This window comes from Pieris rapae, chromosome 3 (genome assembly GCF_905147795.1).
Source record: "Pieris rapae chromosome 3, ilPieRapa1.1, whole genome shotgun sequence".
Lineage (NCBI taxonomy): Eukaryota > Metazoa > Arthropoda > Insecta > Lepidoptera > Pieridae > Pieris > Pieris rapae.
In genome coordinates this window covers 6237174-6253805 of record NC_059511.1, presented here as the reverse complement: position 1 = coordinate 6253805, position 16632 = coordinate 6237174, and the positions used below count along the sequence as shown (strand labels likewise).

The 16632-nt window shown below is 32.0% G+C and overlaps 1 protein-coding gene across 7 annotated transcripts in view; it reads right to left on the bottom strand.

Moving 5' to 3' along the window:
* LOC110993331 (optomotor-blind protein) overlaps positions 1-16632 on the bottom strand; it is an 80274-nt gene that overhangs the window by 45887 nt on the left and 17755 nt on the right. For 5 of the 7 annotated variants that reach the window (XM_045634654.1, XM_045634655.1, XM_022259544.2 and 2 more), the window contains exons 2-3: positions 2681-2794; positions 450-603 (exon numbers count right to left, since the gene is read on the bottom strand). In XM_045634654.1, coding sequence (XP_045490610.1) covers positions 450-603; positions 2681-2794 — 268 coding nt within the window. Of the gene's footprint in view, positions 1-449; positions 604-1484; positions 1599-2680; positions 2795-16632 lie in introns of all 7 variants that reach the window. The other 2 variants (XM_045634653.1, XM_045634658.1) reach the window with 1 other exon arrangement.

Here is a 16632-nt window from a genome sequence, read left to right as displayed (position 1 = left end):
CCTACATACCCTATAATATTCTACCATATAATTAATGGTACCCTTCATTCGTCGCGTTGACGTAAACGATTCTCTGGTGATTATAAACTCAAATAAAATTGATTAGTTTTGTACGTGCCTCTAATGATCGCATTTAGGAGCGCAAATTTAACGTATCTTCTAAATTATTAAACATTTAGGCATAAATATATTTACTATATTCATTTAAACATATAAAGAATTTTTATAGTTTTGTAAAACTCCTTCATTATTTTTCCTTTCAATTAAAATTTTAGTTTCGCCGACCAGACACAATAAATATATGATATAATTTTAACTACGGAAATGCGTTATTTATTTTTATAATTAAAATACATACATATATTAAAAATATGTTTATGTATCCCATTTTTCTGTTCTACCATAATAAACAGAGTAAGACGCATGGTGTAACAAAATATGGTACTCACGAAACCGTGCTTGTCGCTGATGTTATTCGTCAACTTCAATTTGTGGAAGGAGACAACCTTCTGCATCCATTGCTCCCCCGTTGAGGGCGAGTCTGGGTGTATGTACATCCTTTTTGGCATTTCTGGGTCCGCTTTCCCGGCAACCATCCACCGACTCCGGAAAAAAGAAAATATCTTAGCACAAACATTTACAGAAAGCACATAGAAACGATTAAAATGTAATATTTTTTAATATTTAATTCTTCTGTATCATTTATGTATATATATATATATATATATTATCATATCAGCAATTATTGAGATATAATACTTTTCAAAGCGATACAGTGGTTAACAATTCTATAAATGCCAGTTACCTGATTAAATTTTACTCATGACATTTAGATAAATAAAGCGCCTTTAAACACTTTCAATGGAAAATATATTGTATAATATAAATCTTTAAAAAAACACCACCTCAAAGCACAGACTCACCACAAACAAATCATAGAGGTACAACCGTTTATAATAAATAAAATTTATCAAACTTTACCATTGGTAATAGTAATGAAAGCGAAATTAATTTTTAATTAAAACGAACACTCGCAGAGACAGGTGGTCGCATAAATTAAAAACATTATGACGTTATAAACAATGTACTTACGACCTCAGTCAAAAACTTGTTAAAGCGTGTTAATTTACTTAATTGAAATCTTTGAACATGCAGACTATTTACAGCACAGCAAACACAAGATTAAAAGCAACTTAAGACTATGGTGGGTTAATAAAGCAACGTGAACGAAAAGAGATCTGCGTAGAGCAATAACTCAGGCCTGGTGAACGACAATTACGACTCGTAACCAACGCACGTGATGAGACTGAAAATTGGGTCAAAACGGTGGAACTCTGGTTCGTTAGCGAGCGACGTCTGTCCCGCAGATCCCTGCCTTTCACGAACGCATGCTTCTTGCCTTTTCGCGAATTATATTAAAATAAGATCGCGCGCCCCGACCCCTAAACCCACATTCTTATTTTAATTTAATTCCCTCTTTATACCTGTTGTGGAATTTGTATCTGCTATCGTCCGCAGCTACGATGTCCATTAGCAAAATGTACCTTGCTTTTTTATCAAGACCAGAAACGCGAGCTTTGTAGGCAGGAAACATACGTCTGTAAGCAATATGAGAGAAAAACATGGGTTGGGACTCGTTCTTTGCGACAACGATTTGACATAACGTCAATTGTGAGACACGCGGACGGACTAGTTTGATTTTTTGTGAGGCGTCGACTCCCGCGCACCGACCGTTTAGCTTGTGATCTTGTTTCGCACTAATTACGCTCATTTACATAACCGTTTGACTCATCTTTATCCTTTAATAAATTTGTTAATTAAATCATATATCAGAAACTGTATCGTCTCTATTTTTCTTATTAATAACTGCATTTGTAAACAAATGCAGTTTTAATAAATCTTAATAAATTAAGCGCCTATTTTTGATGAGATAAATCTAATGATACTGAATAATTATTCACTAAAACGAATTTTAAACAAATTGTTTAATTAATTAAAGTGGCGCTAGTTTTCTTTTGTCGGCGACATGAGTCATAGTGGAAATTAAAAAATTCTCGAATCGTATTAATTAACGAACATTGTTATCAGTCACATCTGGCTGACCCGTCGGCAGATCGTATTGAAGCAAGTCGGACGTAAAGATCACCTTATCGAATCATGTTATCGAATTAAACTATCGGATTCGTTGATCGGATACTGTGGCGTAAGCGGACAAGATATAGTGAATCAAAACATGTTCATGTTTCAATAGTAAACGCTGTTTGAATTTTGTTGTTTATTGTTTTCTAGAAAATTCTAATTCTAAAATCCTGTTGTACATATTTCTCACCTTTGGCGTTGGCCGTTTTTTACTGCGGTCTTTGAGACAAAGTTATTTTAATGTTATTGCCCAATGGATGCGCTGTGAATCCTTAATCGTTGATTCGAGTCGTAATGTCGTTGCCCTTTTTAAAGTATACAAATTGTTTAGCTATAATTAAGATGGCATCAATTGTGGGAACTAGTGCAGTGTGGGTGGAATCACAAGCTAAATGGTTGGTTTAGGTAATAGAACATTATTACAGTGATCGATTCAATTTCAAAAATCGAACACCAATCTCAAAGTGCAGTGTGAGGTCCATGCTTAGAAAATAGATCGGCTATCAAAAGGCAGGCGAACTGGCGATGTATGATGTTCTACCTGTTGTGAAACTTATATCGGTAGTCGTCTGCGGCAACGATGTCCAGTAATAAAATATATTTTGCTTTCGCATCCAATCCGGATACTCGAAACTTCATTTGTGGAAACATTTGTCTGGAAATACAATTTCACAAATAGCATCGGACTCTTATTTTGATTCTGAATTCAAACCTTTTTAAAATCCATTAGGGTTACAGATAGGTAATAAACCCCATTTTAGTCTATGGTAAATTTCATAACTAAATTTAATTGTCGTTGTCGCTCGTCCAGTGTTTGTACCTAATGGTCAGTGTGAGCACGGTTTAACGATCATTAGAGCACTGATTTATACCGATTACGTGATGAAGGCAGCATTTGCCGACCAGCTGATATATGTTGTGCCAACCAGAACGATGTTTGGAATACGGAATAGTTAGAGTCACCGTAAATTAGGGACTTTAGTTTGAATTGCATCTCTATGAAATTGAGACATCTTTTTGAGTTGAGGAGAGAAGAAATAATTTTTAATTTTATTCATTTATATCACCTTCACTTGCTACGGTTCTGACAACTCTCTTGCTTCATCTACTTTCAGGTCTACGCATGCTTGTCAGTCATGGGAACTTTTAACTTGTGCCTTCTTTGGTACTTTCTGCATTTGGTACGTACGACAAGGCCTACCTTCCCTCGCTTTGTATATCCTACCGCTAACCGCTCCTCATTCATTTGTATCAGTATCAAGATGTATATAAATTTTTGATTGCCAGTTTAAGGCTAATGCAAAATTACGTTTTAATCACTGAATATTATAGCAACTATGTCGATTTTTATAACTTAACTGTACATTCTAATGTTTAATAGCTCTAAATCCAAGTTGTTGGGAATCCATCTCACTACTTTATATGTGTTTGCTTTTACCACTAAGCTATGTATTTTTGTAATTTATGTAACTAATTGTAAGACTATTCTGGCAAATAAACGATTTGACTTTGACTTTGACTTTATGGTTATATATGAAACTTCTAAAACTATAAATAGTTTATCAAGCTGATAGTCAAATCTTTACCTGACCACAGATAAAACTCAATACAACTATCCGATACAAATTGCTTGACGTGGTTCTTACCTTGTCTGCGGAAAGCATAACCAACTTTTCCTTGTTCGTAAGATAATTTCTGTTTAAATAAATACGATACTTAAACCTTGATATGGAGAGACATAAAATAGGATTCCCTAGGATTTATATGATTGTCAGGGAATGTTGTAGGTGCCTTAATAATTTATTAACAACCGATAAATTACGTACGTGAAATAATTTGAAAACAATTTTGGATTGAGATGTGAAGTGCTGTATATATTTCGTTCAGTTAAGGTAATAAACGATTAAGGCGTGTTATGTTTTGTATCTAAGAAAATTATGTCTTATTTTTTTTATTTATTATCTATGTCTGGAGTAATCAAAGAGAGTAATATTTTTTATTAACAGATTTTCGATTTTAGACGTGAAAAATTGCCTTTAATACTTTATTGTATTTTACATTAAAATAAAATTTAAAACTCAAACTTTGTTCGACTGTTTTACGTACTATACAGTAGGTATTTAATTTAACCTTCTAGGAAGTAATGTATATAGTATAGAAGGAGACAGCAGAACAAGAGATGTAGCTCTTTGATTGTATCCTAGGGTTAAGATGTAACATTGGAGAAGATATGCAGATCTCCTACCTCTATGTAATTCACTGAACATTATGACGATAACATTTATGCTGCAGGAGACGTTAGAATTCGAGAGCGATCCCGTTGCCTAACACGACCTTGTGGGTACACCCAGTGTATGGCAGAGATTTTAGTACCTACGGGTCCCACAAAGCCCTTTATTTGGGGGCAGGGGTTGCGCACTTCCACCTTGGTAATCACAAAAAGGATATTCAAAATAATTTAAACATTTCAAATAATAATAAACAAATTCAAAACCACGAAATTTTTACACAAATTATTTTTTTATCAAAGTGAACATCCATCCTCGGTGATACCGAAATGAGAAGCAGGATTAATTTCTTGTTTTCTTAAGTAATTAGACTTGTGTCAGCGAAAGTGTAGGTATATTGAAATACTGTGCCGTTGCAAAAACTGCAACCACACGTCAAGTAACACAATACAACAGGCTACCAGTTTAACTTGAGCTCTGACACATTAGCCCTGCTAACTACGATAGGGTTATCAAATAATTTGTTACAGTTTATGCAAATAAATTACGCCGATTTATTTATACAATTTTTAAAAGACTCCAAAGGGCACTAAATTAAATTATTTTTTAATTAATTAGCCTCATGTAGATGAAATAGTATTTTCTTGAGATAATGTTGATTAAGTTTAATAAAATTCACTTTTTTATGGAATAATCTATGTTGATACAAACACAAAAGATACATACGGATTCGTCATTAGATTTAAGGATTATGTTCTCTCATTAAGCTAAGAATTATTTATTAATAACTTTTTTATTTTATATAAAATAACTTGAAGAAAAAAATTTACAGTTATTTATTATTACTTGTGAGTGAAGCCGTCTTTAGTATAAGCAGCCCTGTCGATTCAGTAAATATTTTGTGTCATAACAAGGTGAACTGGCGGTTCTATGAGTTGGTTACGCCAAGAGGTGTCAAGTTTAGCTGGGTATCTTGTTTCGAGACAAGGCGTCAATCAGAGTTCTACTTATAATAGTTAACACGTTAGCCCTAATTACTTCTAAGTAGAAACGCAACCCGTTTTGGTAAAAAAACGTAGATATATTTAAATCATTTCGTGAATATTATAAAAAGCGATTACTATTCTTATTTCAAAATGCATTCTAAATTTAAATTCCCCGCGTTATAAAACACTATCGATTTTAACTCACCTATAATAATTTTGACCTGAGTTTTATTCAACTGGATTCGATGTAATCAGAGTTTCAACCTTATCTAAATGTACTAAGGTTAATTTTCGACTATAATGATTGAATAGCTGAGTTCGCTGTTCGTACAATAGACTGCATAAGTGCCCTAGGGTTCTCATAAGGTGACATTCTTTGAGTTTGTTACTGAGTCACGCTTTAAATGCTTAACCTATCTAAATAGGTTTGTTTTGACAAATGTCAAGGTAACGTACTAAGCGGAATTATGCAAATTGTGAGCACCGCCTCAGTTTCAACGATTAGCCATAAGTTTCGTACTAAAATTGTCATGTAAAAACCCTATTAAGCATATAGGTACGTTGTATTTTATTTGGCTTTACAATTCCTCGTTTCATAAAAAATAATTTCTAAAACATAACATACAGATTAAATACAATTATATTTAATAAGAAGCAGACAATGTACTGATATTACAAATTGGAAAATAAAGTTCCTATTGTGAATCTATAAAATTGATTAACAATTTTTTTAAATAGAAATCGGATGTTGGATAACATTTATTATACATTCTTTACATCCAAGTTATCGTTGTATATAATAAACTAAACTAAAAATACTTTTGATTAAAATAAATAAAGATTTTACTTGCACACATAAAAAATCTAAATATAGGATTATCGATAGAGTAATTCGTTATTAGACAATAAAAATGCAAACAATAACAGGCTGCATGTATCTAACGTTAAGGCGTAAATCTGTGTTGCTACATGTGCAAATTAGTGCTTGTATTTGGAATATGGAGTCACAAAGAAGGGGGTGGCGAGGGGATGAGAGCATCTGCACACGCAGTGACGCATTCCTGTGGCTTCCATCAAATGACCCGCTTTCACCAACGGCTTTAACGCCCAATTTCATAACCTTTGATTTAAAGAATACAGATGCAGTTTCACAGATTATCTCGCTTAACATTTGAAATATTTAAATAAACAACAAATAGTTTTTGTTTGTTAAATTGTAGGTACTAATTTCTAAAAATAATACGAAAACGCCTACAACCAATTGACATTTAGAAATAATATCATCAACGTATTATTTATTTTTTTGCAAGACGTTAAACGTTTAGCATCTGATTAACACTTAGTGCATCTGGGCGCAGATCGACGAGGTCTTTCACGCGAATCAGTCTACGTGTTAGATGCTCACTAGTTAACATAAACGCTAATGACACAGCGATAGCATGAGCGGTTTTTTTGTGATTATTTTTTTATTTTTTTGTGAAAGTTTAAACTTTTTCTTGGCACAAACGTTTTAATGAGTATAAAGTAATCGACATATTGAGGCTGATAATTGTTGAATGATTCTATACTGTTACTAGGTACCTAAATAACTATACAGATACCTCCAAGATTAAAAAGAACTAAAAATGACCGCCATATTTCTAATCAATTGACCTTAATAGTCATACATAAATAAGAGGTATTTATTTAAACTTCGTCAGATTATAATGAAAACAAGTAACCTTATCGCTAATAAGTGATCCAGGCAACCCTAATAAGTAAAAAAACAACAAAAACAAATAATAATTCATTCAGCCCTATAAAAAGTTTGTATTAGTATAATTTAGTTGTAGAGAGCCGAGACATGATATAACTTTAGTATGTCAAAGTTCAATAGCCACAGATTATCATTACGCGTTTATTATAGGAATCCGCGTCCGCTTATGATACGTCCATCCGTGGTTAATACCGTGACACCTTGCAGTTCTTATCTTGTTTGTATTAATTATACAGAAAAAACTAGAATACAGAGTTATCGCGTTTGGCACCTTAGTGAAACGAATCGATGATTAGTAATACATAAATATCGTTTAAGTAATTACTGTAATTTTGTGTTAATTTTATTACACCGTTTTCCTTAGCTGAAAGGTTCAATTCATAAAAGTTTATTACTGACTAGCAAAAAATAATTTGTCGTATAAATTAGGAAATTACCTACATATTGATACGGCAAATGTCACGCAATTGTTTATCAAGTGTCAAAGCTGGTTTGCTGAACTTATAAAAGATGGACTAAAAACTGGTAACCATGGTAACTAATATCGACTATTATAAACCTGCCTTCTATTTTGTATTTTCAACCGAAGATCACGGGTTCAAATAAATTAACTTTCGTTTGCACATATTGCACTATACAGTGAACATGCCTCTATGTTTTTAATAAATCTAGGAAGTAATATATGATTTCTTCACGAAATTTTCAGAAATGTACCTTTGTCCAAAGGTTTGAATTTGGAAAAAATTGTCCATCTATGGGGTTATTAAGTGCATCTCTGCATCTGAGTCTGAGATGTTATTAGGGTTTATGTTATAACAAAATGGAGCAATATATTAATGTCGTGAGCAGTGGGCGCATGGACTTAGAGTTTCTCGATACGGCATCTGTAGGCGTTTATTACTTGATATAAATTGTCTCAAACAATAAATCGTCAGCACATCAGTGTTTTAACTTTAATTCTACTGTAATCTATTTAAGCTAATAAACAGTTAAATAATAATAATCCAGTGGCGCTAAATGTATCTGAGATTGCGTCCGTTACTTCATTAGTGTGTTTGTTGTGTCCGACATGTCGGTTTCCTGATGATTTTCTCCGTCATCGCACGAGGCAGGGATCACACGCTTGCAACACTGTTCTAATGCCCTTATTTATGCTAACAAACAGTTATAATCTAATATAATAAGATTGATAATCTTACATAACTTAAATTTCAATTGCTAGTGTTTAAAGAACTGTGCTCAAGATCTAACACTTATATGCACTAACAGTTATGATTTGCAGCCTAATTCCTATAGGCGGTTGCTTTGGCATGTCACCTGCAAACAAATGATCACAAAAAAGATACAGAAATTTAAAGCCCTGAGCTAACAGATTGTAGCAACAGTGTTTGTTTTACCTATTCTTTACCTGTACTAAATATAATTCTATAATATAAGGCTATCCTTATTTTATGGATATAATTACCCTCCCTTTTTGCGCTGTGTATAGTATTGTGAGTCCAAGAACAATTGTAAACTTTAATAAACGGTTATAAAAGAGGGATGTGATTGAGAGTAACAGAACTTTACTTCGCCCTTTATAAAGAGTTAACTACAACCAATTTAAATAGTTTATACTACCAATTTAATATTAACCATATTTCTTTATATTGCAGACAGAGCAAAGACGTTCAAAGATTTAGTCGTTATTATCAATCTATGATAAATTTTTGATAGGGTCTTATTTATAAATTTTGTTGATATCTAATTTTCGACCATTGATTTTAATTTTTTATCTTGGATTTGTTACGTTTGGTGCAAAACAAGTTAAAGCAATATTTTCATATGCATTTGATGCGTTTTTACAAGTCAGCTCTTGTAAGATTACTACAAATCAAAAGAAATAGTTTTCAAATGTATAGCATTACTCTATGAAATTAATCAATAAATAAAAAGCAATACAATACAAATAGGTATTAATTTTATTAATTGATTACGCCCTCAATATCTTTTTGTGTTTGTATTATTCTACAGTCTTTATTTGTTTTTATTGTTTTCTTATACCTTCCACTATGACTTCGTCAAATTGAGTTGACGAATATATTATCAACGAACATGTACTCTGCTCCGGCCTAATATTTATTGATAAAATTGTATGTAACCACTGAACTCTTCTTTGTCTTTTTTATATTAATTGAACGATTTCTGTAATGATTTTTGCTTTATAAGAAATCAGTAACGCAAAAGTTATAAACGATTTTTATGATGCAATGTCTTTATAGTCGTTTTAGTTATTTGATGAAATAAATTTTTAACAAGCGTATAATGGCACATCCAGTCTGATGAACAATGAAGATTTAAGATTAATACGCTACCACACACGTAAATAATATAAACATGGTTTATAAATAATATAATTACGCAATACTTAAGTAAGGAGTAAAAAATATGTAAAAGGACCGTGTACCTGGACTTTTCCACAGACATATTGCCAATTTCTAGGGAGATATAAATCCTTATTGAGTACGCGGGATGATTCCATTATATTTTAGTTTAATAGTCAATTCAAAACAAAATTCATATTTTTTATAATTGAAATCATTTTTTTTCGACCATATTTCTAAAATTGAATTATTCGAATTTTAAAAAAGGTTAAACAATCGAGTTTTCATAGCGAAACTGACAAAGCAATAAATTGCCTTCCCGTTACTATTCCGATATAATTTTCTCATGTTAACACTAAACAAGGGCATGTATGTGAAGTGGTAACACTGACATGCGATGTTGCCGACATTATGTCTCCAATAAACACCAAATAGCTTGTCATAGACTGCATGAAATTGCTTACATTTTTAGTGCGCACAACTTGTGTCATTTTTATTGTTAGTTTATTCTTGTGAGCTCTAAATTAAGATACTTATGAGACAAATATTTATTAAGATAATGAAATAAAAAACAAAACGACAATGTTAGAGACTAGAAATACTTAGGTAACAACACTTTTTATTGTCATTATTGCTGATACAATTTAGTCAAAATGGAACGTAAAAAACTTTAATCATGTAAATGACCTTTTTTAGAAGAAACTAATAAACTAAAATTATAACAGCGCACCTATGCAACCTTTGAAAAAGTAAATGAAACAAAAGGCGGTTTGTAAGACAAAAAAAGCTATAAATAACGATTAACAAAAAGCGATGTCATCTCGTCTCCCTTATCGAAGGGCAGCCCACTGCGGCCGCTTGACAGTAGCCCTACGCTACGAACGGGGAAAACTATGGAGTTGATTTTTAGTTAATACGCTAAATTAAGTCTTAGGACATTTCAGACATTACACCTTTAAATAAAAATACAATAATTATATATCTGCATGTAAATATATGATACATGCGACTTTTCTACCGGTAAAAATTACTCACAGTAAAACATAAGCCAAAGACACAAATTCAATGTCAATGTATCACCTACAGAATATATGACATCGAATAGTACGGACTTTATAACAATACGCAATACTCCACACCTCTTACTGTCCGATACAGATAAGTAAGGTTACTGGCGCCACCGCCGGGTGGGCCGCTTGTTAAGCCTTCTATCATCAATTGTATCTACTGTTATGCTTCTATGATCTAATTTTAAAACATTGAGCATTTAAAACTTATAAAAAACCTTAGTAATTTCAATAAGAAATCTTTAATTTATTTTGAAATGGTCAAGTAAAACAACATTAACATATACTTACTTACTATACTTTAAAAGCCAATTTAAAGTTCAAAAACCTTTCAAAAATTACGTTAGCAATAAAGAACAAGAAATTAATATACCTACAAAGTTAAATACAGGATTAAACAAAACTAAATTTGTCACAGTCATCAATAATTGTCAATTGTCAAAAAAATGGCCGCATCCTTTGATCCACAGGCCCGGTGTTTATTAGACGATTCGACGCAAACACGTTGTCGATGTCATGTCGACGTCACTTCGACGCGAGGTAGATCACGATAACGAATGAATAATTATTCAAATTCAACCCGTTTCATTACTGAGATACCATTTAGGATTTTCGCCTCGAGTACTAGTCGAGTGATTTATGAATATTCTAGACGTACCAATTATTTGGATAACAAGGTAATTCGTATCCTGGTAACAGTATCTACTTGCATTTCAATTTATTCGCGATGGTAATCTCTTTGCAGACAGATGAGAAAAGATAGACATACATATTCAGGGGAATCGGTTTCAAGCATTGAAAGAAAATCAAGATTTCTCGGAGAAAACTTTCGTAACTACCAAACAAGAATCTCGACTACCAATGGAATTCTAGCGATATTGGCAGGAACTATTTATTTTGAAGCTCTTTTTAAATATTATTTTATCTTTCTATCTTTGACACATTGTAGGTTTGTATGCTGAACTTGAACAGTGGACGCCCAAATTCGGGATCAGTGTTGGTACACAACAATTGAAAGCCTTCATTTTAATAACCAAGCCTGTGTTCTTTTCTTTTCTTTCATGACTTCTCTAAGTGTTCAAAAGTTCTTCCAAGCTTTAACTTATTTTACTATTGTTGTAATATAATAATAATATGAGAATAATGTGTCAATTTCTACTCAAATCTCTTTAGATTTAAAAACAATTAAGAAGTACAAATTGTCTCAAATCGCCGCACGTAGTATCTAATTAACCAAGCACAGTTAATTGGAAAGTAAATAATTAACCAAATGATACATATGCAAGTAGCGAGCGTACGTGAAGGGACTGAAATTGGTAAATTGAACTACTTTTGAGTAATAACTTTTTTATTGACATCGATTTTCGAAGGTTTTATAGTGAGAAACTTTTTTAGAAAATATCTGAAAGGTTGACAGGCGTTGCGTCATTGTTATTTATTTTTACTACGAATTTATATATTATTATTACGAATTTCTACATTACTTGCAATTACAATTCGACATAAAATTTTAATGACACTTTTGAGTGTCGAAATATTAAAATGCAATTTCTGTAAGATTATTCAATAAGGACTAATGTTAAATAATGTATCAAAGCATTTAATAAATGTAAATAAATGCCTAACATATAATATATTTCGATCAAAAGTGAAAATCTATCACCGATATCCAAAAATCAGTAACGTCGACTCGCAAACGAGAAAAAAAGATGGCGGCTTGTTCTTGCAACGATGAAATGTCGAGAATTTATCCACGTGGAGACTGGAGTATGGTAGGGCTGTCACGTTTGAATTATAAATCACGATGGCAACAAATACATAACAGCCTTCATATTATTTGTAACTGTATGATCATATCATTGTCTACTTGAAATAAATCAAGTCAAATTTATCTTTTAGGATTTTTACCCGTTTTAAGTTGTTTATAATTTGGCAATTTTATCGAATTATTTAACTGTGTTAGTATACCTATACAGACGATATTATTCCGTGTACTAATCTCTTTTATCGAAATAATACAACGCTTCTGATATGTCGGGCATAGGAACACCGACAACTGATGCATTCAAACCGTCTATTTATGTAAACAATATAATATTTTTATAGAATTACTTGAAAAGGCGTACTCATACAAATAACGCACACAGACATCGGGAACTAAACTTTATATTGTAAAGCTTGACAACCCTAGCAGGACCAAAGATTCAGGGCCGAATATAAAGGATCCCGTTCGTTTTATTTTGGATGTCTCCCATTTGTTATACATAATACATATAGGTTTCCTATCGCGGCATCGCGCCCGCCAGGGAATTTAAGGACGGCGCCACTGAGCATAACGGTGTAGAGGGTGTTCCCAACATATTACTACTAGCTTTTTTCACGGGCAATATAATATTTATAAGAATAATTACTTAGCTATTGTATTTCCACATTGTGGAGTTTCATGTTGAGAAATCGCTTTTTCAATTATCCGATCAGCCTGGTTCTAAGAAAACCTTTAATTCTCTTGAAATAGCTTTAAAAAGTCTTTGTTGCTTCCAGAATCATACCATATGATTAATTTATTAATAGAATGGTTTTTCTGTGTGAAATTGAATATTATCATGCAGCAATAATATAATATAATAATTCTTACTACCCTGTATAAGTTGGAATCGAGCAGAGGACAACGGAATGTGTCGCGACATAAACTTATGAGTAGGAGCTACCCGGTTTTTGCAGACGTGGCCGCCCAACAAATTTGATGCAGATATAATTAATTACTGAAGTCGCATACTCAACATATTAATTATTTACATTTAATGATCTTATCTATAATCATTTAATAGCTACCGAAAGTGCTTGTTGCGTCACTTCGAGAAATATATATAAAATTATAGGTACATATTGATTAAATTTTCTGCCCCTATACTGAAAACAAGACTTACTACAGTTTTCCCGGCTTTTCCCGGACGTTGAATTTGTGCCCAGTATTTTTTTTACAATTTGACATTAATAATACAATTGCCTCCTACAAAAGCGACACAACAATGTTTTAGATAAATATAATACTAATATATATAACTATAATAATAATCAACATTCAAAGACACACTCATATATAGGGTAGGACGTTCGTGGACTATGTTAATTATTACACATTTGGTTTTGTGTTTATAAAAGCTATTGGCTAACTAAATAAAAATAAATAATCAAACTTAAGTGAAGTGTATTAATATACTTTGGTAAGTAATTAGATATAAAAAAAAACGAATATTAAATTTAATCGCCACATCATGTTTTGATTGATCAGCGCTTTATCAAAGTTGACAGTGAGCAGAATATATAGACTATATAGAATATATAGGCTTTGATTTGGGAAGTCCGGGCCTTAGATTTCTATTTCGTGATCATTTGTTTTTTCTAACAGGCAAGTAGGTGATCAGCCCTCTACATACGCCATCGACCATGTGCGGATTCCTTCACCGTACGAGTGAGATATTTGGGAAACAGTATTTTTCTCGTTTTTACCTATTAGTAGTAGGGATTCACGGGTTCTGCCTCACTCGCTGCCTCAGTCAACCTAACCCCCCGTGCCGGGGACTGCCTCACTCGCTGCCTCAGTCAACCTAACCCCCCGTGTGTTTCTGGCTCAGCGGCAGTCCCCGCCTAAAAAAAAAAAAAAAAAAAAAAAAAAGTTTGGTCTCTTTCCCCACTAAACAGACCGTGCTGAGTCGATAGCACTCACTCCCGAAGCGATATTTCTCTCTGTTTCGAAGTTAGGTTTTGTTATACGTTGCAAATTAATCGATTTACTAATCACCTCATAATAAGAATGTAACGTCTCGTCCAAATCCTCATTTACTAATCACCGAGTCAGTTTCGTATCCATAATTAGCAAATTACCATTACGCATACGCATTTACCTGCAAATGCACCAGGACAGATGGGAAAAGGATTTACTGAACATTAAAAATATGATTTCCGTGTTTTATGTGTTTATTTGCATTATGTTACAATACAACTTTACTAGTGTCATGTCATTTCTTGGCGAGTCATACGAAAAATTTCTGAGGTAATCTTCCAAGCTGAAACCCCAGAACTTGTAGTACAAATATACTACACAATACTCCCCACAAAAGGCAGAATAGATGTCCTGAATGCTAGCTGTATTATAGCTCCATACCCGACAATTTCTTCTTAAAAAATCCGCTATTACTCTAATAGGCTTACGTCCAAATGAATCAAAATATTCTCCAACTTTTTCGTGGTTGATATGAATAGCTACCCAATGAGATCCTGGTTGTGAGTCAGGATCGAGATTGCATATAATAAATGTGGGTAAGTGTACGTGCATTGGTAGGCGATTCGAGGGGTACACGCTATACTGGATGCTGGGATGTATTTTATGGAGACTCATTTGCAGGTTTAATGTATTCATTTTTATTCCAACGCGTTTGACCTTCTACTCTTTGTATTTAACAAAAACGGAAAGGACCCTTGAGAATCACGTTGTGCTTACTTAGCAATTTAATACTGTCTTCGAAAACTATCGGAAGTTTATCAGAGCGAATTCGCAAAAGCGACATTAAATCCATAACTGTTAAGATACTTGTATATTTAGAAATAAATAGATCTGCTTACGTTCAATATTTATTCATGATTTGACAAACTTACCATATTTAAAAAATTACACAAACACGGATAAAATCATTACATTACTTATTGTACATACGTTATATGACTGTTGTATTATTAACAAGTTTGGTATAAAAAATAAAAACATTTCGATTACAATATACTATGATAAGAAATAACAATTATTTTAGTATTCAGAGAAACTTATTTTATATCAAAACATGACTTAAAATGAGTAGACATACTTTTATGATTGCATTAATTATGACAGATTCACATAATACTTTCTCTTTTCATAAAATACAAAAGTAGAAAAGTTGCAACGGAATGTAACAAAAATGAGATTCTGTAGTTGAAATATTATTATATTATCCAATACATTTTGAGATAATGAATCAGTCATACATAATAAAAACTTACAAAATGTGATGTATCCTAACTTTAGTGACAAAAAATAGCATTTTTTCTTTTAAACATTATGTTTGGCGGTTAAATAGAAGCAACATTTACTAATAAAATGTATTAAAATAGACAGAAATTATAATAACATAGGGCAGGAGAAAGTAAATTAGATATTTAATTATAAACTATAAATTCTTGTTAAACAGTAAAAATATTAACAGGATTAATGAAGATCTAAAACAATAACAATACTTGTCTTTTTAGTAATAAAAAATCAAAATTGTTATACAATTATAAGAAGAAACTAAAAAAAATTAAATACTATTACCTATTTTAACACCAACAATAAGATTTAAAATTTACATGTTGTCATTAATAAATATTTATCCTAACTATAATTTTTTCAGAACTTACAATTACTTATTTTGCAATTTAAAGCTAGTCATTTTTCAGGTTATAATTTTTATGATACATTGAATTCCTAATTACCCTAAGACCATAACTTTGATTACACTACTTATTTATTAATATTATGATACATTTATATATGATACAATTATAAATCTTAAATAATCCATAATACTAGTATTGGAATCTGTAATTAATTATTAACCATAAATATATTTATGTTGTGTTGTATAGATCTCTCAAAATCCTATAAGTAATTAAAATGTCATAGAACATAGACAAATCGAAAAGTGTATGTAGATAAAACTCATGTGCGTATTCTAAAATATTTTATCAGAATTTTTTGGAGTTTAAATTATGTAGGTACTGATTTCGAATAAGCCTCTTAGACTTTTAATGTGAATAGTAGAAAAATAATAGCAATAGGTGAACAAACAGTCTACTAGTAATAAATAAGACGCAAATGTTGACGATTTCTTAACACAAAAATAATCACATAATCTGGAGTTCCTCTTAGAGTGGAATAATATAGTTTTATACACTTAATTAGTTCTTATAGTGTTTTAATGCCATCCACCAAATTAAAACTTACACAAACTACAAGGTACATACGCGAATGTAAATACAGATATTAGTTTTATAAACTGTTCTATTAAACTGGCATTA